Here is a 27,877-nt window from a genome sequence, read left to right as displayed (position 1 = left end):
GAAAGAATGAGTGGGGGGAACAGCAGAGAGAGAGGGAGACATAGAATCTGAAGCAGGCTCTAGGCTCTGAGCTGTCTGCCCAGAGCCCAATGTGGGGCTTGAAACCACGAACCTCAAGATTATGACCTGAACCAAAGTTGGACGCTTAACCAACTGAGCCACCCATATGGCCCTCTTTTTTTTTTTTTTAAGATTTTATTTGAATTCTAGTCAGATTTACATCTTGAAAATATTCTGCAGGTGTAAAATAAATTAGAAGAGGCCATAATGATGAGGGATGATCAATTGGAAAGAAATTTGTAGTAAGTCAGAAGGGAGATTATGGTACTTTGGATTAGAAGGTAGTGAAGGAGATGAAGACAAGTGGGTGAACTCAAAATAGTAGAGAAAGCCAAATGTTGATGATTGGTATGGGAGGTATCAAAATTGACTTTTAAGTTTCTGACTTAAGCAAATACATAGAAGAAGGTGCAAATGACTGATGTGGGAACGTTGAAGGGTGATCTGCTATGGAGGAGTGCTGGATGTATCATGAGTTTAGTTTGGGGGACACTGACTTTGGTGTTGAGACATAAGAGAAAATGCCAAGTTCGCAATAGATCACATAGATCGAGAGGGTAGAAGAGAAGTCCAGAATCAATTTGGCTATCTCTTATTGAAGACATTATTGTGGGTTAAGTCACTTGGGGAATAGTACAGCATAAGAAGAAAATATGTGTAGCCTGAGCCTTGAAGAACTTTGACATTTAATTCTTGGTTGGAACCTCAAACAGCAGAAGTGCCAGAGAGGTATGAGGAAAGCCAAAAAGGTGGGTGCCAGGCAGAGAGTTGCATTGCAAATTGCAAATCTTTTCATTTTATCTGAGCTGGTAAGTGAAAAACTGTATCTTACTGTAGTTTAAGTAGAAATTTTAGCAAATATAAATGGATGTAAGTATGTTTCTTGTTACTGTAATTTTTTTCTCTTTTTAGTCTTTTAAATCATTTCCTATTAATCTGCTTTCCAGCTTCTAAAATTTTGTTGCTGTTGTCTTCTTTCTCTTTTTTTGTCCATATAGGTTCATGTCCCCCTCTTTAAAAGACACGTTTTTTTAAGAAAAGTTTTGGTTTAACAGCAAAATTGAGTGGAAAAGAGTTTCCAAATGGGATGATGAAAAAGTTCTGGGGATGGATGTTAGTGATGGTTGCACAACAATGTGAGTGCACTTGATACCACTGAACCACACACTTTAAATAGTTTACATGACAAATTTTATGTATATTTTACTACTTTAAAAAAAGTTTTTGCAGATTGAGAGAAAAGTATGGCAAATTCCCACATACTCCTTGCCCCACTATACACAGAGCTTCCCCCACTATCAGCATCCCATACCAGAGTGCTACATGTGTTGCAATTGATGATCCTGTGCTGACACATCATTATCACCCAAAGTCCCTAATTTATTTATTTTCTATTTTTTTATTAAAAAAAATTTTTTTTATGTTTGTTTATTTTTGAGAGACAGAGAGACAGACTGTGAGCTGGGGAAGGGCAGAAGAGAGAGGGAGACAGAATCCAAAGCAGGCTCCAGGCTCTGAGCTGTCAGCACAGAGCCTGATGTGGGGCTCAAATTCATGGACTATGAGATCATGACCTGAGCTGAAGTTGGCTGACTGAGCCACCCAGGTGCCCCCAAATTTATTTTAAGTTTTTTAATTTCTTTTATAAATTTATAGTGTGAGCAAGGGAGGGGCAGAGAGAGAGGGAGAGAGAGAATCCCAAGCAGGCTCCAAGGTGTCAGCACAGAGCCCCGATGCAGGGCTTGATCTCACCACCATGAGATCATGACCTGAGCCAATATCAAGAGTTGGTTGCTTAACCAACTGAGCCACCCAGGCACCCCTAAAGTCCCTAATTTACATTAAAGTTCACTGTAGATACGTGTAGATACAGAGGAGTTTTACTGTCCTAAAAATCCCTTTTGCTGCACCTAGATATCCCTCCTTCCCCCTAGACAGACTCCCAGCAACCCCTGATCTTTTTTACTGTCTCCATAGTTTTGCCTGTTCCAGAGTGTCAGGTAATTGGAATCATAATCATATGTAGTCCTTTCAGATTGGCTTCTTTCACGTAGCAATATTGCCTTTAAGATTTCTCCCTGTGACTTGATAGCTCATTTCTTTCTAGTACTTCCCTCCCCTTTTCTGCAGCTTCATTGAGATGAAATTGACATATAGTAAATTGTACATTTTTAAAGTATAGCATTTGTTAAATTTTCACCTAAGTAGATACCTGTGAAACTATCACCACAGTCAAGATAATGAATGTGTCAATCACTCCAAAAAGTTTTTCAGTCCCTCCTTTTTCCACCCCTCTCCCATCTCTAGGCAACCACTGATTTGCTTTCCGTCACTATAGATTAATTAGCAATTTCTAGAAATTTATATACGTGGACTCACAATATATTCTCTTATTTGAGGGAGAAGGTATGGCTTTCATGCAATATAATTATTTTAAAATTCATTCATATTATTGCCTGTAATAGTTCATACATATTTCATTGTATGGATATACCATGATCTGTTCATCCATTCATCTGCTGATGAACATGTGGGTTATTTTAGTTTAGGACTGTTACAAATAAAGCAGCTCTGAACATTAGTGTACAAATCTTTGTATGGAAATATGCTTTCATTTCCCTCAAGTAAAATCCTGCCTAAGAGTGGAATGGCTGGAACATATGGTTAAGTGTGTTTAATATATTTTTTTTTACATGAAATTTATTGTCAAATTGGTTTCCATACAACACCCAGTGCTCATCCCACCAGGTGCCCTCCTCAGTGCCCATCACCTACTTTCCCCTCCCTCCTACCCCCCCATCAACCCTCAGTTTATTCTGTTTTTAAGAGTCTCTTATGGTTTGGCTCCCTCTCTAACTAAGTGTGTGTTTAATATTTAAGAAACTGCCAAAGTGTTTCCAAAGTGGATGTGCCATTTGTGGTCCCACAAGCAGTGTATGAATGTTCCTATTGCACCACAGTTTCACCATCACTTGTAAGGTCAGTGTTTTGTGGGGTGTTTTTTAAGATTTTATTTTTAAGTAATTTCTATAATCACTGATGATGTCGAGCATCATTTCAGGCCATATGTGTATCTTTTTTGGTGAATGGTTTCCCGTAATCTTCTGCCTGTTGTTTATTTAGATTGTTTGTATTACTGAATTTAGAGTTCTTTATATTCTAAATACAAGTCCTTTTTCAGATGTATATTTTAAAATATTTTCTCCCAATTTGTGGCTTCCCTTTTCATTTTCCTAATAGTGTCTTTGAGAGGCAAAAGTTTTCAATTTTGATAAAATCTAATTTATTTTTCTTTCATTTTTTTTTTTTATGTTTTTAAAGGTTTTGTTTTTAAGTAATCTCTATACCCAGTATGGCACCAGAACCCACAACCCTGAAGATCAAGAGTTGTATACTCCACTGACTGAGCCAGCCAGATGCCCTGTTTTTTGTTTTTTGTTTTTTGTTTATTAAGAAATGTTTAGCAAAGCCAGGGTCACTTAAGATTTTCTTCTACATTTTCCTTTAGAAGTTTTATAGTTCCAGTGCTTATATTCAGGTCTATGATGCATTTTGAGTTATTTTTTGTATAGAGGATTGTTTTTTTTTCTTTTTTGCGCTATTTATTAAAAAGATCCCTTTCCCATATTTTCAGGACTTTTGATTATGTTGATTTGCCTAATGACCAGACAGACATCATCCATAGATGATTAAATTCTTGTTTAAATATTTTTTACTAATAGATCAGTCACCAGAAACATTAAGGTGTTCAAAACGAAAACCTATTTTTTCCCTTAAGTCTTGAGGGAACTGTGACTGTTAAATGAATTTTCTATTTTCAACCCACTTCAGAGAGCACAGGATTTAAATTGACTGTGCTGTTAAGCCTGTGATTCTTGGTTAACCTGCAGTATGTGTGCCAAAGAACAATCAGCACTTTTCCTCATCAGCTTTGGCTCTGAAAGAAATCTGGTTCTCCCCTAATGCTACTTGTGCAGGCTTCTCAAGTGATGGCTATTTTTACTCCCACAGGCTTTAGAAGTACACTTAGCCCAGAGGCGGTGCTCCTCAGTGCTGTTCCAGACCATTCTCCTTCATCTTCCCTAAAACCCTAGTTTTGAATCTTATGATATCATCCACTACCCTTCATTGTTGCTATCATTTCTTCTTGTTTCTCAACAGTTTTGGATCCTGGCACACGATTGGCTCTTTTCAATACTACTCTTATCTAAATTCTTGGTGATTTGGATATCCTTGCCTACCAGTTTCTTGAACTCTTCTCCATTGATCTTGTCTTCTGCTAGATTTCAGCCACTCATCCCCATGGTCATACCCCGTACCTTATAATTAGTGATAATGTGTAATCCCTCCATAATCTCAGTTTTCTCATTACCACTGTCTGATTATTGTTTCCTGTCTTTCCACCTCACTTCCTCTGGTATCAAGTGTCCAATAATTCTTTGATTTTCTTCTGCCAGTGGGATCTCAACATTGTCCACCTTCATCTCTTTTTCGTTCCTCTTATTTAGCTGAAATTATATGGTCAATCATAATCACTCCCTTGTGTATACTTTTAGCCTTGCTGCCCCCCTCATATTTGTTTGGCAAAACCACAACTCTGCTTAAATCTACCGTCCCACCAGTTTTACTTCTTACCTATGCAGCCGAACCCAGCTGAAAAATAAAAGCAAACATGCTGATGGATCTCATTTTAAATTTCTCACCACAAAATTGCAAGTGTTACCTTATGGAATCCCACAGTTGTACTGCGTTGCCCTAGTCTTCCCATTCCCCCAACCTTCCAGATGACTGTCTCACACTTTTCTCTCTTCAAACCTCCAGTATCACCTTCTCTCTCATCTGATCCCCTTAACAAGGTAGGATACATCCTACTTCTCAGGAAGTTGAAACAAATATAAAAGAATTTCCGTGGAATCCCATGACGATGTGTACCCACCTACCAGCATCAGTTTGACTTTGCCTTGCAACGTGTTGTCTACACATGAGCTGTGGGGTTGGTAGGGAAGGGTTCTATCTTAAAGTCAGTACCTGTACTTTGTATTTTGCACCCTATTGCCTCTCGCCTACTCAAGATCATCACTTAACCAGTTTGCCTCTCTTTCCTACATCATCACTTTTCCCTTCTCTGCTGGATCGTATCTATTAGCATGTAAGCACACTGTTACTTCTTTTCTCTTTAAAAATACTTCTCATGATCTCACCTCTGTCAATCAATTTCTCCTCCTTTTGTAGGAAAAACTTCTTTAAAGCATAGTCTGTATCCAACCATCTCAGATTCCTTTATTTCTTCTCTCTTTAAATGTACTTTTCAGGCAGGGATTTTTTTTTTCCCAATCATTTTATTAAAATTTCACTTTTTAGGGGCGCCTGCGTGGCTCAATCAGTTAAGTGTCCAACTTCAGCTCAGGTCATGATCTCGCAGTTCATGAGTTCGAGCCCTGCATCGGGTTCTGTGCTGACAGCTCAGAGCCTAGACCCTACTTCAGATTCTGTGTCTCCCTTTCTCTCTGCCCCGCCCTGGCTCATGCTCTGTTTCTCTGTCTCTCAAAAATAAATAAACGTTAAAAAATTCTTTTTAATAAAACGGCACTTTTTAGGACCACCAATTATCTACACATTGCTGATTCTCATGGCCCATTTTCAATCCGTATCTGGACCTGACAGCAGCATTCAAAGTACTTACCTCCTTGTTACCCTCTGGGGTTTTGTTTGTTTGTTTTAATGTTTGTTCATTTTTGAGAGAGAAAGAGAGTCACTCAACTGGCTGAGCCACCCATGCGCCCCAACCTTCAGGGTTTTTCTCCTGTCTCACCAGATGATCTGCATTTCCTCTACTCATTTTCCTTTTCTATCCTACTTCCTCACACTGGAGTGCATAAGAACTCAGGCCTTGCTCCTCTACTCCTTTCTGTGTTCACTTCCTTGATGGTTTCTTTTAGTCTCATGGATTTAAATGTCATCCATGTCTTAATGACTCTCAAGTTTGTGTATCCAGCATCAATCTTTCCTTTAACTTTTAGACTTAGCTCATTTTCTACTCAATGTCTCCATTTTAGTCTAAAAGATATCTCAAAGTTATATATAAAACTAAATTCCCTGTTTGCTACCCAAAAGTCACTCAGCCAAAAATCTCATTTCAGTTGGTATTTCTTGCCTTCCAGTTGCTCAAACCATAAAACTTTCTTTTTCTCCCCATCCCACATCCAACCTATCAAGAATCCTGATAACTGTACTTTTAAAATGTATCTATAAAATATATCTAAATCTAGCCTTTAGCTCTAACTTCCATTTACAGAAAAGTACAGAGGCTAGAGAAACAAGTTAAATTAAATCATGAGGAAACAATTAGGCAAATCCAGAAAGTAAGATATTTCCCAGGGCAATTGACCTAGTCTCCTCAGTAAGTCAGTGTCATGAGAAAAAAGGAAGGAGGTAGACTGTTTTAAATTTTTTTTTTTTTCAACGTTTATTTATTTTCGGGACAGAGAGAGACAGAGCATGAACAGGGGAGGGGCAGAGAGAGAGGGAGACACAGAATCGGAAACAGGCTCCAGGCTCTGAGCCATCAGCCCAGAGCCCGACGCGGGGCTCGAACTCGCGGACCGCGAGATCGTGACCTGGCTGAAGTCGGACGCTTAACCGACTGCGCCACCCAGGCGCCCCTAGACTGTTTTAAATTAAAGAGCCTGAAGAGGTGAGACAGAGACACTAACCAAATGCATTGCATGGTTCTTGGAAATACTGCCATATGCAACAATGTGGATGAACCTGGAAGACATTTATGCTTAGTGAAATAAGCCAATCACAGGACAAATAGTGCAAGACTCCACTTATATGAGGTATCTAAAATCATCAAATGCATTGGAAACAGACATTAGAATGACAGTTGCCAGGAGCTAGCAGATGGGGCAAGTGGCAAGTAAATATACTTGCTGTTCAGTAAGTATAAAGTTTCTGTTATACAAGATGAGTAAGTTCTAGGGTTCTGCTGTACAACATCGTGCCTATACTTAACAGTATTGTGCACTTAAAATTTTGTTGTGAGGGTAGATCTCATGTTAAGTGTTCTTTCCACAATTTTAAAAACACAAACAAATGCAGTGCATGATTTTTCTTGAATCTCATTTGAACAAATCAACTATAGCAGATGTTTTAAGGATAATGTAGGAAATTTGGAAATAGGTTGAATATTGGGTGGTATTTGGAGAGTGTTGTATATTAGGTGTATATCAGAACTATAAGAAAGTGCCTTACTGATTAGAGACGTATAGTGGAGTTTTTAGGAGTAAAATGTCAAATCAAATATGGAGCAAATGTTGGGAGAATGTTAAATCTCTATGATTGGCATATGGTTGTTCACCATGATATTTTCCTTCTCTGAATGTTTGGAGAAGTTTTATATTAAAAATTATTACCTTTACTGCTACCACATTGACCACCATTATCTCTTCCTTTTATCATGTTAATAATTCCTGACTGGGGTGTTCTACACTTGGCTGCCCACAGTCTAATGTGAACCCAGCTACCAGAGTGATTTTTTTAGTTAGCTTAGAATTCTCATTGGCACCCCGTTTCACTCAGGGTAAAAGCCAATGTACTCATAATAGTATATCCTAAGTGATCTGGACGACTTGTTACCATTCTGATGCCTTGTTTACTCGTGTTCTTTCCCACATCAGTTCCCTTGCTCATCCTTATGCACATCAGGCAACTCCTGCCTTAGGACTTTTACATGATCTCTCATAAATCAGATGTCCACACAACACTCTTCTTACCACCTTCCAGCCTTCACCAATATTTGCTGGTTTTTCAATATATCCTGCCTTGACTACCTGTTTAATATCATCAGCGCCCTTACAGTCTAATCCTCTTATCCTGCTCCATAGTAAGTATTTTGGAAATATTTATTGAATGAATGAATATGGACTTACAAATTTTGGCTTTGAAATTAAAGCAGCTTTTATCTTTTGTATCCAAGAAGAGTTTACCACTACTCTGTCATTTTCCATCAACAATTTCCCTGATAACAGCTGGATGTCCTGCATTTCAGTTCTTTTTTTTTTTTTTTTTTAATTTTTTTTTCAACGTTTATTCATTTTTGGGACAGAGAGAGACAGAGCATGAACGGGGGAGGGGCAGAGAGAGAGGGAGACACAGAATCGGAAACAGGCTCCAGGCTCCGAGCCATCAGCCCAGAGCCCGACGCGGGGCTCGAACTCGCGGACCGCGAGATCGTGACCTGGCTGAAGTCGGACGCTTAACCGACTGCGCCACCCAGGCGCCCCTATCAGTTCTGATGCTAACTTCTGAGTTAGCACAGACTCCACAAGTTAAGGCCTCAGTCCCATAAAACTGCCCCCACTTCAGATGCCAGGGGGACATGGGGTCTTCAGTGCATCCATACTTTTTCCTGGCCAACTACAAATTCAGGAGTTCCTGTGAACTCCCCTCCACTGCCACCCCTTTCAGTAATTTTCAAGAATGACACAAAACTCAGGAAAGCTTTATATTTATGATTACAATCTTATCATGAAGGATAAAATCCAAGAATAGCCAAATGAAAGAGATGTATAGGGCAAGGTATGGAGCTGGGGGCAGCGCAGAGCTTGCATGCCCTTTCCAGGCATACTACCCTCCCAGCACACTGATGTGTTCACCAACTTAGAAACTCCCTGAACCCAGTTATTTAGGGGTTTTATTTGGGGTTTCACTCCATAGGTATCATTGAAATTATGAACTCAATCTCCAGTCCCTTCCTGGAGGTCAAAGTGGGGCTGAAAGTTCCAACCCTCTATGTGTTTTGTTCCTTTGGAACAAGCCTCCATCCTGAAGCTGTCTAGGGGTCCATGATGAATTACCTCATTAGCATAAACTCAGTTATGGTCAGAAAGTGCTCATTATAAATTACAAAGGACACACTCCTTCTGAGGACATTTTAAGGGTTTTAGGAACTCAGTGCCAAGAACCAGGGATGAAGACCAAATATATTTTTTATTATACCACAACCACATATTGATTGAAAGAGTAAAATCAGAAGTAGTAAGTTGTGCCTCTGAGTGCCTTTAGTTCTAGTTTTCAGAGTTTTAGAAAGAGGGGAAAGTAAAATAGGAGACCAAAAGAGATAAAATGAAGGTCAAGCTGTGCACAATGGTCGCAAGCCTCTTAAATGGATACTTTTCAAAGAGCCCTGAGTTGTTGGTCCTTGGCTCAGAGCCTATCCCTTATGCGCCTTTATTGCTTATTTTGATACAGTAGGGGCTAAGCATAATTCCCTATATTTTTATTGTTACCATAGATGTGAAATTTAATTACTATAGCTAACTCTTGAATAGACATTTAACGTCAGGGGACCAAAGTGATTGTTTTGGGTAATTAAAACATAGGAAAATAGACCTAAGAATCAACATATCTAAAAAAGTACTAAGGTTTGCTAATAAAAATGCCATATTAAGAGAGAATCAAAATATAGTGTTGGTTTTGGACCCGTCTCGATTTGGCTGAGTTCAGTAAGAATATTATGGTGCTTAAGTAATTTTAGCAGTACAAATGAAATTTAATATGTTTATTTTTGTTAAGGTAATTAACTGCAGGCAGATAATATATTTCTGGAATTTTATTAAGTATTAAAGTCAATGAGCTTTTTTCTTTTTTTTTATTTCTCTGTCTCTCTTTTTTTATTTTTTAGCTTAAGAAGCTATGACTGGTACATAAGTTAAAGTCAAATAGATGTGCTACCGGAAAAATCTAAGGAAATGGTTTTGTACGTTTCATAGGTTCTTGTTTTTTTGTTTTTCTTAGCAAGAGACAGGACATAGTAAGAAGCTAAAGATAGCTTCTTACTCATGAAGAATGCTCCAGTAAGATTATCCGTTGTTGTTTACATGTCTGTGCAGAACTATGATCTATTAAGATCTTGGGGAAAAGTACCTTTATATTGTTTGATCATAACCTGAGAGCATTAATTAAGGGGTATTTAGAAAGCATTGCTGAAATTGTAAGCTACTTACAGAAACAGAGTTATGGCTAGATGCCTGCATATTGAGTCAATATTTATTACTCGGAAAAGTCACATCGGATATAAGAAGACTGGACTACGGTTCTTGCTATGTTCTGTGCAAGTAGTAGATTGGAGGCTTATGGATAGCTTACAAGTTCACTTTCCAAATTTATTTTATTTTTTTTAATTGTCTATTCATTTATTTTGAGAGAGAGATAGAGGGCATTCATGTGTGAGCAGGTGAGGGACAGAGAGAGTGAGGGAGAGAGAGAATCCCAAGCAGGCTCCATGCTGTCAGTGCAAAACCCAACACGGGGCTTAATCCCATAACCACGAGACCATGACCTGAACTGAAATCAAGAGTCAGACTCTTAACCAAGTGAGCCACCCAGGTGCCCCCCCCCCAATGTATTTTAGTCCACAGATATTTAAAAAAAATTTTTTTATGTTTATTTGTTTTCGAGAGAGAGACAAAGAGTGCGAGCAGGGGAAGAACAGAGAGAGAGAGGGAGACACAGAATCCAAAGCAGGCTCCAGGCTCTGAGCTGTCAGCACAGAGCCTGATGTGTGGTTCAAACCCACAAACTGCGAGATCATGACCTGAGCCAAAGTTGGACATTCAACCAACTGAACCACCTAAGCACCCCATATTTTAGTCCACAATATTTATTGAGAACTTGCTATGTGTTAGAAATGAGGTATGGGGAAGGAGTGGGAACAAATACCTACCCTTAATGAATAACATAGAGTGCCATGAACAATATTGGTCTTTCTCTTTGGGATCTAGTTTATTGAGCATGCATGAAGGAGATAATTAGACACAGGACCTTTAGTGTTGTTTGCTGGAACCAGTTTTGTGTTGAACTCTGCTGACTTAAGATAGATAGATAGATAGATAGATAGATAGATAGATAGATAGATAGATTTATTTATTTAGAGAAAGAGAGAGCAGAGGAGGGGCAGAGAGAGAATTCCAAGCAGGCTCTGCACTGTCAGCAGCGCAGAGCCCAATGTAGGGCTCGAACTCATGAACCATGATATCACGACCTGAGCTGAAGTCAAGAGACAGACGCTCAACTGACTGAGCCACCCAGGTGCCCCTCTGCTGATATAATTTTTAACAAAAATTATTCTGTCAACTTTGCTGCTTAATTATCTGATAGAACTTGTGGAAATTATTTAATTTCTGAGTATGATATTCTTCAATGGTAAGAGGGATAATAATACCTTCCTTGCAATGTCATTGCGAATGTAAAGTACCTGATTCAATGACTGGTATGTTTACTAGTCCTTAGCAGTGGTTTTTGTGTTTTCCCTTCCTAACTTAGACATAATCTTTTAAGGAATAAGCAAACTGTATCATAGTGTTTGATTTGCAATATTTTATTCAGATATTCTTTTAGTTACAATAAGTATTGTTCTAAATTGCAAATTAAGTATCCCAGGAGTTCTTAGAGTATATAATTTTCTTACACATTTTTAAAGTTAATTGTTTATGTAAACTATATCCCCCAACACAAGGCTCAAACTCATGACCCCAATATCAAGAGTCATGTGCTCTACTAACTGAAACAGCCAAGCACCCCTTCTTACACATTTTAAAGCATTCTTTTCTATAAGTTTATGAGCTTGCTGGTGAAGTGTATTTTTAAGCAGTGTGACCCTAAATTGCCACTCAGTAAATTCAGCATCTTTGGCTTTGACTAATCATCAGCCAAATAGCACCAAACTCAGATTGTCTTCCTTATGAGTCTTTTTTTGGTTGGGAAGACTAACATTTAATTGGCAATGATTATGCTCTTTAGATTATTCAAGTATCAAAAAATATTGAATATTTTCTAATTTCTGTATTTTTATAATACTTTGGTATTTTAGAACTCAATTGTTGCTTTTCTTTGCATTATCTGTTTTTTTTTAATGTTAATTTTTTGAGGGGGGAGAGTGCACATGGGCGTGAGCAAGGGAGGAGCAGAAAGAGAGGGTACAGAGTATCCAAAGTGGGCTCCGCAATGATAGCAGTGAGCATGCAGGGCTTTAATTCATGGACTGCGAGATCATGACCTCAGCTGAAGTTGGACGGTTAGCTGACTAAGCCACCGAGGCGCCCCGCCTTATCTATTTTTACAAGAGGTTTTAAGGGACAAGGACACTTTTGGGGGTGGTCTGCCCATTTTTCACAATCACTTTCTCTGAAAACTCACTTTTATCCTGCCAGATGTGGTCATTCTTCCCCTTAAAGTTGTGTGTGTCCTAATTGCAGCCCTCAATCCTTTTGGTTACATATAAATCGGATTAGGGATGAAAAAGAGACTCTAGCTGAATTATTTGAAACGATCTGGGAATTTAGAATTGGGACTGAATGATGGCTGGTCTTTAAACTATTTGCTTGAACTGAAGTGGTGAAGACTTGGAACATGTCTGCAGTTATCTTCAGCATTGTATGTGGAGAAACAGAAAAATGTTGGTCTGCAGAGAGAAACGGTATAGATGGACAGAAACAAAGATGAAAGGAGAGTACTGTCTGGATTCCTAACAGCTTTCCAGATCCTTATTCCAGTACTGTGTGAGGCCCAGTTATTTTTCAGTACCGTAACATACCTCAGTGGTCTTCCAGTAAGTTTCCTTTTTTTGTATAAGCTTGCTCAAATTAGTTTCTCTTCATTTTTATTATTCTTTTGTTGAATTCTAAAGAAGATGAAGCTTAAAAATAAAAGGGGTATATGACTATCCACATGCTGAAGAATGCATTTAGACTACTCCCTTACACCATACACAATGGGTCATAGACCTAAGTATAAGAGCTAAAAGACTCTTAGAAAGTGAAAGGACAACTCACGGAATGTGAGAAATTATTTACACATTTTATGACCGAAAAGGGGCTTTTATCTTGAATACTTAAAAACAAAAACAAAACCCCAAAAGCAGCTCTTAGAACTCAATAATAAAAAGTGAACCCAAATTTTATTTTATTTTATTTATCTTACACATTTTTTAAAATTTATTTATTGAGAGAGAGCAAGTGAGGGATGGGCTGAGAGAGGGGGTCAGAGCGTCTGAAGCAGGCTCTGCGTTGACAGGCTGACGGTAGTGAGCCTGATGTGAGCAAAAATTGGATGCTCAACCGACTGAGCCACCCAGGTGCCCCAAAGACAACCCAATAGGCAAAGACTGAATAGATTTTTCCCCAGAGAGAATATACAAACAGCCAGTGCTCAACATGATTAGTCATTAAGGAAATGCAGATCAAAACCACAGTGACCTACCACTTCACATCCACTAGGATGCTATAATTAAAAGGACAGAAAATAACAAGTGTTGGCAAGGCTGTGGAGAAATTGGAACCAACATGCATTGCTGGTGAGAATGTAAAGTGCTGCAGCTTGACCTTGCTTCAAATGTTTGAAGCAACAGTTTGACCTTGCTTCAAATGTTAAACATCGAATTATTACGGGACCCTGCAATTCTACTCCTAGGCATATACCCACATGAAACCTGTCCACACAGAACTAGTACATTCAAAGCATGATTATTCATAATAGCTAAAAAGTAGAGACAACCCAAATGTACAATGGCTGATGCATAGATTACCAAAATGTATTTTATCCATAAATGGGATATTGTTGAGCCATAAAAAGGAATGAAGTGGTGATACATACTGCGATATGAATGAATCCTAAAACCATACTAAAAGAAAGAAGCCAGACACAAAAGACCACACAGTGTATGATTTCATTTATATGAAATGTCCAGAATAGGCAAACCCAAAAAGACAGAAGGGTGAGGAGTAATTCCCAGGGACTGGAGAGAGAGAGAGAGGGAAATAGGGAGTTACAGGTAGCTAAGGATTTCTTTTTGAGAAGATGGAAATGTCCTGACATAAGATTGTGGTTAGGTTGTACAATTCTGTGAATGTACTAAAACCCATTGCATTGTATATTTTAAATGGATGAGTTGTATGGTATATGAATTCTAACTCAAGCTGTTTTTAAAAGTAGGTACAAAGTTAATGTTCACTTTGATACAAGCTTTAAAACAATCATAAAATAATTATAAAAAATAAATAAAAATTTGAAAATAAAAAAATAATAGATTTATACAGAGGTAACTTAGTTGTAACTGTTTTTTCATAAATTTTATACCTAAATAAATATATTTTTCTTTCTTAACAGTAACATTAAACATTATAAATAACATGTGACTTCATGTAAATATATCAACAAAATTTAGCACAGATTGTACTTTCAGCTTGAGTGACAATATAAGTTGAAATGTAGTTTTTTTTTTCCTCTAACATATTTCTTTCATTGCAATTATGTTTTTTGGGTAAATGGAGACAGTTGTGGTGTTATGGAAAGATCTTTGGACTTAGCATTTGCTAAAGCAGGATAAACATAGGTATTCAGTCTCTGGTCTTGAGCAAATAATGTCATAGAGCATTGGTTTCAAAAACCTTAAAATGAGGATCATGCTAGGGTAAAAAAATTTTTTTTTCTACTATTTATCATAGTTTGAGAGATTTTCCTAAGAAAAATAAGTATAGGTATATTCACAGGTGTTTTAAATATGTCCACGTGACACATGTCCACATATGTCCAACATGTCTAATGCTTAGTATTACATTGAGAAAGTGGTTCTCACTCTATACTGTTTAAAGGAATTGAAATTTTAATAGCATTTATTATTTATTGGTGAGCTTCAAATTATTAAGTGATGGAGGTCATTGAAATATTAACTGAAAGGCTAATGTTAACTTTTTTCTTGATATATTTCTTTTGTCTGTTTAAAATTGTGTCATTGATTTTGACTTTTTAGATATTATTGGTATCTAAACATTATGTTAATTCCAAGGTAGCATATTCCTCTATAATTTTTTTTTTTTAAATGTATCAACCGTAGGGGCACCTGGGTGGCTCAGTTGGTTGAGCGCCCAACTTTGGCTCAGGTCATGATCTCACAGTTCGTGGGTTTGAGCCCCGCGTCAAGCTCTGTGCTGACAGCTCAGAGCCTGGAGCGTGCTTTAGATTCTGTGTCTCCCTCCCTCTCTGCCCCTCCCCCACTCATGCTCGCTCGCTCGCTCGCTCTCTCTCTCTCTTTCTCTCTTTGTCTCTCTCTCTCTCTCTCTGTCAAAAATAAACATTAAAAAAAAAATTTTTTTTTTCCCCTGTAGGGGCACCTGGGTGACTCAGTTGAGTGTCTGACTCTTGATTTCGGCTCAGGTCATAATCTCACGGTTTGTTGGGATCAAGTCCCACGCTTTGAGTGTGGAGGTGGCTTGGGATTCTCTGTCTCTGCCTCTCTCAAAATAAGTAATTTATTTTTTTAGTTAAAAAAACAAAATAAATATATCAACTGTATGTTACAACTTTTATTTTTATTTTTTTAATGTTTACCTTTAATTTTTTTTAACGTTTATGCATTTTTTGCGAGACAGAGAGTGAGTGGAGGAGAGGCAGAGAGAGAGGGAGACACAGAATCTGAAGCAGGCTCCAGGCTCCGAGCTGTCAGCACAGACCCCAATGTGGGGCTCAAACTCATGGACCATGAGATCATGACCTGAGCCAAAGTCAGATGCTTCACTGAATGAGCCACCCAGGCATCCCAATTTAATGTTTACCAATGGAGAGAGAGTGTGAGCGTGAGTGGGGGAGGGGCAGAGAGAGAAGAAGACAGAATTTGAAGCAGGCTCCCTGCTGTCAACACAGCCCGACATGGGGCTCGAACCCATGAATGTGAGATCATGACCTGAGCTGAAGTTGGATTCTTAACTGCCTGAGCCACCCAGGCGCCCATTTTTCTAGTTTGTTTTTTTGGGGGAAATGTATGTATATATACATAATATACACTATATATGATGTATATATAAATATATGTGTGTATGTATGTTTGTATATATATGTGTGTGTATGCATATATGTATATATACATGCATATTTTATGATGCTCTGGTAATAGGTTGATTTTAGAGAAATCTGTGAAAATTGCATCCAATCTCCAGACTGAGTTCTTTAATTGCTTGGTATGTGGTAAATAGATTTTTATGTTGCAGTTAAGGGATAGATTTCATTTTTTTTTAAGCTTGATAGCTGCATGATCTTAATATGCTAGCTTTTTCTGATTTGCAGAGATCCTGCATATTTTGATGAAAATTGGCTGAACAGAATCAAAACCGAAGTAGGAGATAATTGGAGGCTAAAGGTATTTTCTTTTTATTTTTCCATCTGTTAAATAGTCTTTTAGTAGTATGTGTGTAATATTTGTTGGAATTTTATCTGATGTGTTCAGTGAGCTTTAGAAACCTAGACAGCCTGTAGTGAAATAATCCAGAATTAAAGATTGGAGGTAACCTGAGGTTGCTCACAAAGATACATAGTGTGAGTTAGTAAAGCACCGTGACTAATGGCATGGACTCTAGAGCCATAGTGCCTGTATTCATATCATAACTTTACATTTACTGTCTGGGGAAGTCCTCCTAACTGTTCTGTTCAGATTCCCCATTTGTAAAATGAGGATAGTAAAGGGATCTACCTCACAGAAATAAATGAGTTGGTATATATAACGTACTTAGGATAGTGCACATGTAATGTTAGTTGTTGGTGTTGTTACTAATAATGAGAAAATACTGATTATAGTTGACTGAGTCCAGAGCACTCACAGAATGAAATATTTTCATTTTTATCCTAGTAGCCTTAAGTTCCATTATTTCTCAAGCTTCTTTGACCAGAACCCACAGTAAGAAATACAGTTTACATTGCAGCCTACTGTCAACTAAATGTATGTGCAGATATAGTTCCCTTAATCTGTGCACTGATGTTTTGATTTTAAAAAACATTATTAGTTGCAACCCACTAAATTATTTTTTTAACTTTATATTTTGAAATAATTCTAGAGTCACAGGGGATGCAAAACAAAATGTGCGGAGAAGTTCTGTGTACCTTTCACCCAGTTTCCCCAGTGGCTACATCTTGCGTAACTATAATACAATATCAAAACTAAGGAACTGACATTGATGCAATCCAGTTCATTCAGCTTTCACCAGATTTATCTATGTTTTTTCGTGTTTTTGTGTACAGTTCTGTGTAGCTCTATCGATATGTGGTTTCCCATAATCACAGTGAAGACACAGAGCTGTTTTATCTCTGCAAGTCTCCACGATGCTGCCCATTTCTCTTTGATATAGACAGGTAGAGACTCAGAAATGCAAATGAGTAAGCATGTGAAGCCCCTGGACTTAAGATATGTTAAGCTTAGGTTGTCATTTTAGTTCTTTTTTTTTTTTTTTTTTTTAAACATTCATTTTTGAGAGAGTGAGACAGGGCGTGAATGGGGGAGGGGCAGAGAGAGAAGGAGACACAGAATCCTAAGCAGGCTTCTGAGCTGTCAGCACAGAGCCCGATGTGGGGCTCGAACTCAAGAACCGCAAGATCATGACCTGAGCTGAAGTTGGACGCTTAACCGACTGAGCCACCCAGGCGTCCCCTTTTTATTTCTTTCATAAAACACATATTTGATGAACAATATTCACTGATTGCTTAAATATTGAGTCTGCCAACATTTAATTCCCTTTTTTATTTTTTTTTTATTTATTTTTTTTTTCTTTCCACGTTTTTTTTTTTTTATTTATTTTTGGGACAGAGAGAGACAGAGCATGAACGGGGGAGGGGCAGAGAGAGAGGGAGACACAGAATCGGAAACAGGCTCCAGGCTCTGAGCCATCAGCCCAGAGCCTGACGCGGGGCTCGAACTCACGGACCGCGAGATCGTGACCTGGCTGAAGTCGGACGCTTAACCGACTGCGCCACCCAGGCGCCCCTAATTCCCTTTTTTAAACTAAGCTAGAGTGAATGAACACTGTTTAAGCCACTGTTTTAATTTCTAAATACTCTTTCAAGAAGAGGCAATTAAATGATTACTTTTATATGGTATAACATGTATAAAACAATTGTGGATGTTTAAAATAATGCTACGAATCATTTTGTATTTGCTTGCTATCTTGACCAAAGAGGGAGTTCTTTACCCAACTTGCATGCACAGAACACACACATAAACATACATCCTGTCTTCATCTTTAGTATCATTAGTGTGGCAGAGACAGTAATATAGAGAAGGGGAAAAACTTTATCATATTCTTAATATTCAGAACTGGGATTAATAGGAAATCAACTACCATTTTATTATTATTTTTTTAATGCTTATTTATTTTGAAAGAGAGAGAGAACAAGTAGGGGAGCAGGAGAGAGAGAGAGAGAGAGAGAGAGAGAGAGAGAGAGAGAATTCCAGCAGGCCCCACACTCAGTGCAGAGCCCGACGTGGGACTCGATCTCATGAACCAGTGAAATCATGACCTGAGAGACCTGAGCCGAAATCAAAAGTTGGACACTTAACCAATTGAGTCACCCAGGCGTCCCTCAACTATCATTTTAAATGAACACATTGATTTTTAAGACGTGTTAATTTTAAATGTTAAAATATGAAAAAAAAACCAAACATTCTAAAATAAAGGAAATAAAGTATATTGTATATTTGCCATGTCCCCAAATCTTTCTAGAAATATGAACATATTCGTTTTCTTTATGAGTTTTTTTTAAATAAGTTTTCAGTTTATATTCTCCCTTAGAAATAAGTACATCCGATTGCACTGGATTGCACTGCCATGATTGAGTGTCTGTTACTTGATAGTCACAGGTTCTACTGTGACTTCTGTCCTACTGTGTACTTCTGTCCTAGGACATCTTCAGCTACTAATGTTGGGTAGGGACAGTTAGGGTCAACAGAATCCTGTCGTATACACATTTAACTTAACACAGTATCAACCGAATGAGATGGGTCAAAAAAAAAGGAAAAAATAACAGCTTAAAATAGTGCAGGTGATCGTGCCTGTCATTTCACTCAGATAACATATAAGCCAGTGAACCCTTACTTTAGAGTGGCTGAGTGATAGGAAACATGTTGGTCCCTCACCCTCTCTTGCTTCTAGAGGATGCTTCTTGTACCACAAGTATCTTGCAGTGCCGAGTGTTGTACTAGCATTTCAACATAGTATATTTTTAACCATATGGCTCCTCAGTATTTACTTTGGTGCTCAACTGAACAATCAGCAGTCTTTTCTGACAGTGAAGAAAATTTGGAGACATTTCCAACCCTGATTTTGACTGTAATTTTCTCTTAATGCTCTAATTTTAGAATTTAACCTCTATGTGAGATGCAACTCCATTTTTCTAGGGAAGACAGTACTAGAGGATGTTTTCAGTAAGGATGGCACATTTTTTTCTTTACTTGCGGAAAATCTGATACTTTTAATCGTACTGTTAAGTGTTGTTCAATTACCCTCCAGTTTCTGTCAGTGTGATCATAACATTGAAAATTTAGCATGTTGGAAACTTAATTTTTTTATTATAATCTCTTGAGATCACATAAATTAAGCCACTGATAGTCCTTTTTTGGTGATTATGGAATTCACATATGCTGTTGAGTTTTATTTTTTATATTTATGATTAACTAGAATGATTAGTTGGTTCAGAAATTTTTTATGTTAAATTATATTTTGATCTATGCTTGACTTTTACCCAGTTGTTTTATCTCTCTCTAAACAGATAAGCAATTTAAAGAAAATTTTAAAAGGAATCCTGGATTACAATCATGAGGTAGGAACTTTTTTCTCACTCTGCTTAGAAGTATTACTATAGGAAATTTAATTTTACAATATTTTACAGTGGTTTCAAGTAAAGGAAAATTTACCTCAAAATTAAAAAGCAGCTTATCTTCCATTGTTTTAGATGTTGGTTCAAACAACTATCTGTTAGGTGGTTACTAAATAGAGGCTCTTTTTCACTGTAACGTGGATAGTGTGTAGATGATTATTAATGTTATACTTTACTTTCTGCCATATATGAACTCTCTCCTCTTCTCCTCTTATGAAGGTAGTTTAGAATCCAGGCATTATAGCCAACTCCCTTGCTTATATTAGTTTTATTCCGTGGCAAACCTCCATCCCTAGATTAACTCAGTTTATCCTCTGAGTCTGCATCAGAACAGTCAAGGTATTAAAAATCAGGCAGTGGAACTAGTTTTACTTTAAATTTCATGATCACAGATAATCAAATGAACACAACAAAGCATAGACGCCTATGTTATTTTCTTAACTGTTTTTACCCCATGAGCTTACCTTCATTTATACCTACGTCTATACTTGTATCATTTATCTTCACAACTTAGTAAGTGGTCCAAAACCTATAAATCATCCTATAGTCCTTCCTTTTTTATAATATTGTCATAAGACCTAAATCTCCAAAATAAAGCTTTTTTCCTTCTTTACTGCCACTACTTTATACCATGCCATCATTAGCTCTTGCTTATATTTCTAGAGTAGTCTGACTGGTAACCCTGATTTCACTCTTGCCCCTCTACAGTCTGTTCTTATTCTTCACTCTAAAACCAAAATGATTTTTAAAAATGAAAATTTGATTGTCATTCTTCTCAAAAGTTTTTCATGGTTTCCTATTGAGAATCAAATTCATAGCTCTTACCGTGAGCCACCAGGTACTGTGCTCCTTGCCCTGCTCACCTGTAACGCTAGTGCCTTATTCATCCTGCTTGTGTGCTTCTAGGATTTTCTTTATTCACTGTAGGGTTATTAGATACGAACCTACCCGTTTGTCTGCATATATTTCATTTCATTTGGGACCAATTTCCCCATAAAGGAATCCTCTGTTTCCTTCCTGATACAGGTATTTGGCTATCAGCATTTTGGAATTAAATGATATTAAATATAGGCATGAATCTATATTGAATCTCTGCTCCTTCTGGTGCTCCCTTGTTCAGAACCTCTCTGGCTCTACTTTGAACTTCAGAGAATTTTTCTTCTGGGAGCTGGTGAAGGAATCAAAATATTCAGTTTCTTTTCTCAGTGTTCATACCATATACCAGATTGGGACTAAATTTGTAAATCAAGATCATTATAATTTAGCTTATAGGAGGTAAAAATAGAAATTGAAAGTGAAATTGACATAATAGCTCTGCCCTTAGCAATGAGTTTCTGGTGCTGATGAGCTAATTTGTATCAAATATTTTATTTGGACATATAAATGTAAATGCAGTTCTAATCCTTTTGTCTCTATTCAGATTTTAGGACAGCAAATTAATGACTTTACCCTTCCTGATGTGAACCTCATTGGGGAACATTCTGATGCTGCAGAGCTCGGAAGGATGCTTCAACTCATCTTAGGCTGTGCTGTGAACTGCGAACAGAAGCAAGGTAATTTATTTGATGTTAGGGTATGCATTTAAAATAATTAAGCAAAGGAATACATATTGTATAGATTATATATAAATCACTAGTACAAACAATAGCATCTTCGCAAGGCCACCCTCAAACAATGTCATTTTCTATGATTTTGCTAGTACTTTGTTTGCAAGCTTAAAAGAGTTTTGCAGCTTAGAATAAATTTGATTATGAGGATTCTCTCCCTATCTGCAGGACTATATAATTCTTTGAGTAGATTAGTTTTAGCTACAGTGAATGTGATGAAATTTACTGTTAATTGGAAAATGTCCAGCTAAATTAATCTCAGTAATAATGGTAATGTTATACTGGATCAGTTTAGCTCTGGGAACTTAAAATTGGATACTTTAGATTGCAAGTATGAAGGATTTATTTCACAAATATTTACCAAACTCCTGCATTATGCTGGGGCTAGGAGCACATTGCCAGACAGCAGACATGGTACCTTCCCTTGTGGAACAGGTTGGTGAGTGGAGGGAGGGCAGGAAGCATTGTCACACATAATAACTGTGTGGTCTGAATGGGAATGAGTGCTGTGAAGGTAAAGTGTAATGGGCCAGGGAAGTTATTTAAGCAAAGATGTGGAGATGGATGAAGAGTAATCTGAGTAGTAGAAACTGAATGTCATAATGACTTAGGTTATCTTTGAGAGACTGAAAAAACCCACCACTATAATTAGAGAGTAGTAAGGAAGGGATGAGGGGTGATGAAATAGAAGAAAGGTACATAGGGACTACTCCAAACAATGAGGGCACAGCGTTTTACTGTTACTGTATGAACTTCGTAGAAGACGGAGGTTTTTATCTTTTTAAACCCAAAGATTTTTTTTCTTATTCCTTCTTCTTCACTCCTGGTAATGCAAAACAGATTTTTATTTAAATTGTCTATACCTTTTCGGTGTTCTAATGTGATAAGTTTAATAGCTGTCAATATTGTTTTCTTGAAACTGTGACTAGTTTTATTGGTGTGTGATCCAGGAATTTTTTTCTAACAATATATTTATTTCTCTTTGTCCTCATTCCTGTTAGATTTTAGTATGCATGCTCTTACAGTAAGTTTTAGTTTTCTTTATTCAGTTTAACAATTAAAATGGAGAACTTTCTACATTTGTGATTTTTATATATTACTAAGATGTCTAAAAGTTTTTTGCCAAAAGTTAGAAGATTGCTATAAATAAGATTCCAGACACATTAAATTTCTAAGTAGATGCTTTGATTTTAAAAGGTGTGTGAAAATTATTTAATGTAGTTGACTGAATTCAGATAATGACCTCGTATGTGCTTATTCTGTTAGGAGATTCACCTACTCTTGGAAGCAGCATACCTGTTAAGAGTTGACCAATTATATTTATCACAGGAAAAGACAAGAATGTTACCTATATCCATAGTCCTATGGAAAGCAATCATAATATTTATCCAGATTCTCACACAGACCAAGAGTCCTGTGTAACACCTAGATTCATTTTTTCCCTTGAAATTGTGTATAAATGCTGAAACCTTTGAACAGGATTTTAACATCTTATTTATCCAGAGGGCATTCCCTGTTTTCAGAAACATAGTTGAGAACCAAGAATCAAGTAAATGAATTCCTGAGTTCAGATTTTCAGTGTAATGTGAGGCTTACTAAAGCGGCGCTGCCATTTACTACCTGACTGACTTTGGACTAGGTACTCAGCCCATTTCCACATCTACAGAATGAGGATACAAAACCTGATAGTCGTGAGGAGTAAATGAAATTGTATATGCGTATTTGCTTTGTAATCCATAAAGTGCTATACGGATAAAAAAGCTTTTATGTTTAGATGAGTTTTTCAGTTACTAAAAGTAAGGAGCAATTGCTCAGAACATTGACTTAACGTACATTTATGTTGGCCATCTGTCTTCCTAAACAGGGCAAATAAATGGTGGTAAAATTGAAAAGGCAAATATTAGTACTATAAAACATACTACTAATCATTTCTAAGTGTCTGTCTTCTGCCTGGTACTTTATTAAGTACTCATAGAACAAAAAAAATACTTTATACACATGAGGAAAACTAAGTATTACGTGATTTGCCCAAGGTTTCTGGTTTGTAAAAGGCTAGGCAAGGACAATAACCCATGTTTCTCCATGTTTAAATCATGCTCCTCATACTCACCTGCTATAAATTTTGGCCTTAAAAAAGCTGTTTTCAGGATGAACTCTGTGACATAGCACACCTCATTCATTGCCTCATAGATCTGCACCAAATAATCATATATATTTATATTTTGGACACAAGATTTGTAAATTTTTTTTCTCTTCAAAAATTGTACATTAACGTAGTTGTCATCATCATTTTATCATGTAGCATTTTACGGTGTTCGCGGGGAAGGGCCTTGACGTGGCAACACCGCTTCTTAACTAACGCTTCCCCTCTCACACCTTACTAACTTCCTTACCTCCCTGTTCCCACTGTTAGTTTCTTCACTTCCAATAGGCTGTCATTAAGTTTCCTTCCCCATTATCAGTGCCACTGCTTTTTCTTTTCCATGTTCACAGTCTTTTATTTTGAAGGCTGTTAGTCATCCTAGCTATGCCATTTTCTCCATAGCCCTGGGATTCTGTGTGTAGTAGCTTTGAACAGAACATCTACAAGCACTCCCTTGCATTCCAACACTTAGAGGATGCTCCTCATTAACAAAACAGAACAGGAAACGGAGCTCAGACTAAAGAATTTTTTTTTCCCCAAATAGTGGTTCTGATACATTCCTACTATTGTCCTAAGAAAATACCTGTGATTAAAGTGTGTTGTGTATGTTTGTGTCACCACACATTTGATTGGGTACAAGTATTCTAAGAACAACACTTGCTTAAAAACATGTTTTTAAAAATCTTTGACATCAATAACCAGGATGTCAGAATGTCACAATTTAGTAGTGTTGTCAAAATACTTTGGTTTTGTTTGTTTGTTTTTAATAAGTTGTCTGTCACACACAGCTTTATACACCTTGGCATTCCAAATACATGAGTCTCGTAAGTTCACTTTAACAATTTCACAGTAAGACTCCCATCATGTAATACTTGAAGTGCAGAGACAAGTTTTTGGTATACATATGGAGAGGATTTTTTGGATGTATGTGGAGAGGCAGGTTGAGACTAAAATTTCCTAATTATTCTTTTAAATGTTTCTTATTAAAATGTATTTACCATGTTTGTTAGAACCCACCTGTTGATTTTATTTTATGCTTAATGCCACTTTTTCCATTCATTGTTGGATTTGCAAATAAGGAAAAGTACTTCTAGGGCTTTGTTTTTAGGAGACAAGAAATAATTTTTTTCAGCTTTTTCATTACTGACAGCTGAGAGATCCTTCTCTTTTTTCGGCAGTGGCGAGGGTAAGATTGATGAAGTTGGTACTTCAGCTTATTAGAGATGTGTGTATTTTAAAGTCCAGGGTTATGCAATATTTATTTTTTTATGGTATCAGTTTCTATCTTAATTTCGTCTTAATTCATTGTCCTAAGCAACTCTCAGGTTTATTAAGATTTTTCTATTCTATAGCAGAAAATATTAAGGTAGAAATTGTACACAGTGCAGTGCTTTGTCACACAAGCATAAGGCACAGACTTCAGAGTTATTTTTTTTTAACTTGTAACAAAGTATAATGTGAAAGACAGATTTCTAAATTTTAGAAATAGCAATAAGGAGTTCTTTCCATCCTGGCTTTAGGCTTTACCAATTCATTGTCTTGCATTCCTGAGATACTGTATTCCTGTGACCTTTAGCTTGTAGCCTCAAACTTTGTAAATTAATGGGGTGGTGGGTGTGGTTTCTTAAAGAAAGAACTACTGTAACTTTCAGCCTGTACTTTACCTGTGGTGCAGATATTTAACCACTTATGAAGAATTCCTGGGAAGAGTCAAAACATGGGAGACTACTTATAAGAATTCATGAAGTGTAAGCCTTTTACTCCCTTGAGTATCTTTAACTTGAACAGTGACATTCCAGATTATTCTTGTTTTCAGAGTACATCCAAGCCATTATGATGATGGAGGAATCTGTTCAACATGTTGTCATGACAGCCATTCAAGAGGTACGTTGGAACTTTATGTGTGAGAAATTAAATGAGCAAATAGGAATATGAATAGCAGAAGTAAACATTTTAAAAAAAGATTCTCCTCATTTTTTTTTGAGAATTTTTTTCTTACACTTACAGTATAGCTTGCCTCATTTTTATTTTAAAAAATCATACATTTTTCTCATTTTTATTTAAAACTTAAACATTTGTCTTTAGGTATATTCAGTAACTATTCCTAATTTTTAAAATCGCTCTACTGAACTAGGAATAGTAGACTAATTCCTAAAGCCATTATAAATACATATCTTTTTTTTTTTTTTTTTTAAATTTTTTTTTCAACGTTTATTTATTTTTGGGACAGAGAGAGACAGAGCATGAACGGGGGAGGGGCAGAGAGAGAGGGAAACACAGAATCGGAAACAGGCTCCAGGCTCTGAGCCATCAGCCCAGAGCCCGACGCGGGGCTCGAACTCATGGACCGCGAGATCGTGACCTGGCTGAAGTCGGACGCTTAACCGACTGCGCCACCCAGGCGCCCCATAAATACATATCTTAAACCAGCAGTGTACCTCACACTTAATTGTTAGTTTCTTGCTTGGCAGAAAATACGCCTTCAACTCCAACCATACCCAGAGCAGTTTCTAGATGAATATTTATACTGAAACTGTGGGGAAGGAAAAATATCTTTTTCCTCTACCCATCCAAATTCGCAGCTGGGACCTCTATTAACAAAAGACAGATTAACAAGAAAAAGGGTACAAATGCATTTAAAGGATGTTTTACATTACACCAGAACCTTCTTAAGGAAATGAAGACTAAAGACGTGTTTAAACCTGAGTGTTTTGATGCTAGGTTTGAAGAGTGGAGAATCATGGAAAAATGTGATAGGGCAAGAAAGGTTTGAGCTAAGGATAGTAACCTGGGGAAAACAGCATATCCTATTCATTCAGAATCCTTTCAAAATCTATCTTTGGAGATAAGGATGCTTCTTTCATCTGAGTATAGGGAGAGCACCTCTCACATGAGGGTCTTATGACCTGCTTCAGGAGAAGGTAGAAAATCTTTCCTGTACCTACTCAGATTCCTTCAGCTTGAAATATTCAGTATGCCAGGATGCCACATTTTGGGATAGCATGTCCTCAACTCCATCATATGTGAAACATAAAACTATAAAAGTAAAAATAAAATGTAGATTAATATAACCAGTTTATCTCAGGATGTGAGAATGTTTTTGATCATAAAAGGGGAACGGATCGTTAGGGGTACTAGAAAACAATATAGGATGTGAATGTGCAACTGACAGAGAAAAAATATAACAAACATGAAAAATGCTAAATGCAAACTAAGTAAAGTTGTGGTTTTTTAAAAATCTGACCAAATGACTATAAATCTGGAGGTTCCCATTACCCCCTCAGGTTGCTGATTCACAGAACTCAGGAATGATGACAGTATTATAGCAGAAGAATACAAACCAGAACCAACTCCCCGTACCCCCAAAATGCATAGAGTGAGGTCTAGGAGAGTCCTATATGCAGAGTTTCTGTTGTTACCTGTCCATAGTATCAAGGCATACCACCACTCCCCCAGCATATTAACATGTACTGCCAACCAGGGAAGCTCACCTGAGTTTTCATGTCCAGAGTTTTCATTGGGGTTTCATTATGAAGGAATGATTGTTTGGATCTGTGACCATGGGGTTGAACACAGTTTCTAGCTCTCCTCCCCATCAGAAGTCAGGCTTATTATCAAGTGATAACCTGATACATCTGGTCTTCCTGGCATGACCAGCCCCCAACTGGAGTCATTCATCTTTTTAGCTTAAGCTACCTAGAGACCCACAGATCATAGATACTCTTTATCAGTTAGGAAATCCCAGAGATTGAGAGGCTACTTGCCAGTAACGGGACAAAGGCCAGCCAAAGTCATTACTACACAGGATGTTTCAAAAAAACAAAGCTTTGAAAAGATCACTTTAGCAGTCAGCTCTGATGGTAGGAAGATAAACTGATACATCTTAAAGTCATGTCATATTCTTTTATATCATGTAAGATATTAAGTCATGAGTATTAAAGTATCAAAACAATGATCTCTTTTAAAAAAAGTTTTTTATGTTTTTCTTTTACTTTTGAGAGAGACAGAGTGTGAGTTGGGGAGGGGCAGAGAGAGAGGGAGACAGAGAATCCAAAGCAGGCTCCAGGCTCTGAGCCCTCAGCCCACAGCCTAACGTGGGGCTCGAACCCACAAACCATGAGATCATGACCCTAACCAAAGTCAGACACTTAACTGACTGAGCCACCCAGGCATCCCTCAAAACGAGTACCTCTTAAGCAAGATAGAAGATTTTGCTCTTAAGTGGTCCTGGACTTTGCTCTATCGTCATGAGGGATCTAGCTTTCTTGTTTCTTATTGTCTGCCATCCTTAATATATGATTCCCAGGTAGTGGGAGCATCTGTGGGAGTGGGAGTCATCTGTGGCTTCTCAAGTTCCATCTATCACATTCAC

At 37.4% G+C, this 27,877-nt stretch overlaps 1 protein-coding gene across 6 annotated transcripts in view; it reads left to right on the top strand.

Moving 5' to 3' along the window:
* Positions 1 to 27,877, top strand: part of HOOK3 (hook microtubule tethering protein 3) — a 117,642-nt gene that overhangs the window by 12,423 nt on the left and 77,342 nt on the right. For 3 of the 6 annotated variants that reach the window (XM_030312518.2, XM_030312517.2, XM_030312519.2), the window contains exons 3-7: positions 2,941 to 3,039; positions 16,180 to 16,252; positions 19,648 to 19,698; positions 21,176 to 21,308; positions 25,322 to 25,389. In XM_030312518.2, coding sequence (XP_030168378.1) covers positions 2,941 to 3,039; positions 16,180 to 16,252; positions 19,648 to 19,698; positions 21,176 to 21,308; positions 25,322 to 25,389 — 424 coding nt within the window. The remainder of the gene's footprint in view (positions 1 to 2,940; positions 3,040 to 16,179; positions 16,253 to 19,647; positions 19,699 to 21,175; positions 21,309 to 25,321; positions 25,390 to 27,877) is intronic. The other 3 variants (XM_032592853.1, XM_030312521.2, XM_030312522.2) reach the window with 1 other exon arrangement.

Source organism: Lynx canadensis, chromosome B1, assembly GCF_007474595.2.
Source record: "Lynx canadensis isolate LIC74 chromosome B1, mLynCan4.pri.v2, whole genome shotgun sequence".
NCBI lineage: Eukaryota > Metazoa > Chordata > Mammalia > Carnivora > Felidae > Lynx > Lynx canadensis.
Note: the sequence above shows the minus strand (reverse complement) of the source record. Positions and strands in the feature narration are given on the sequence as shown.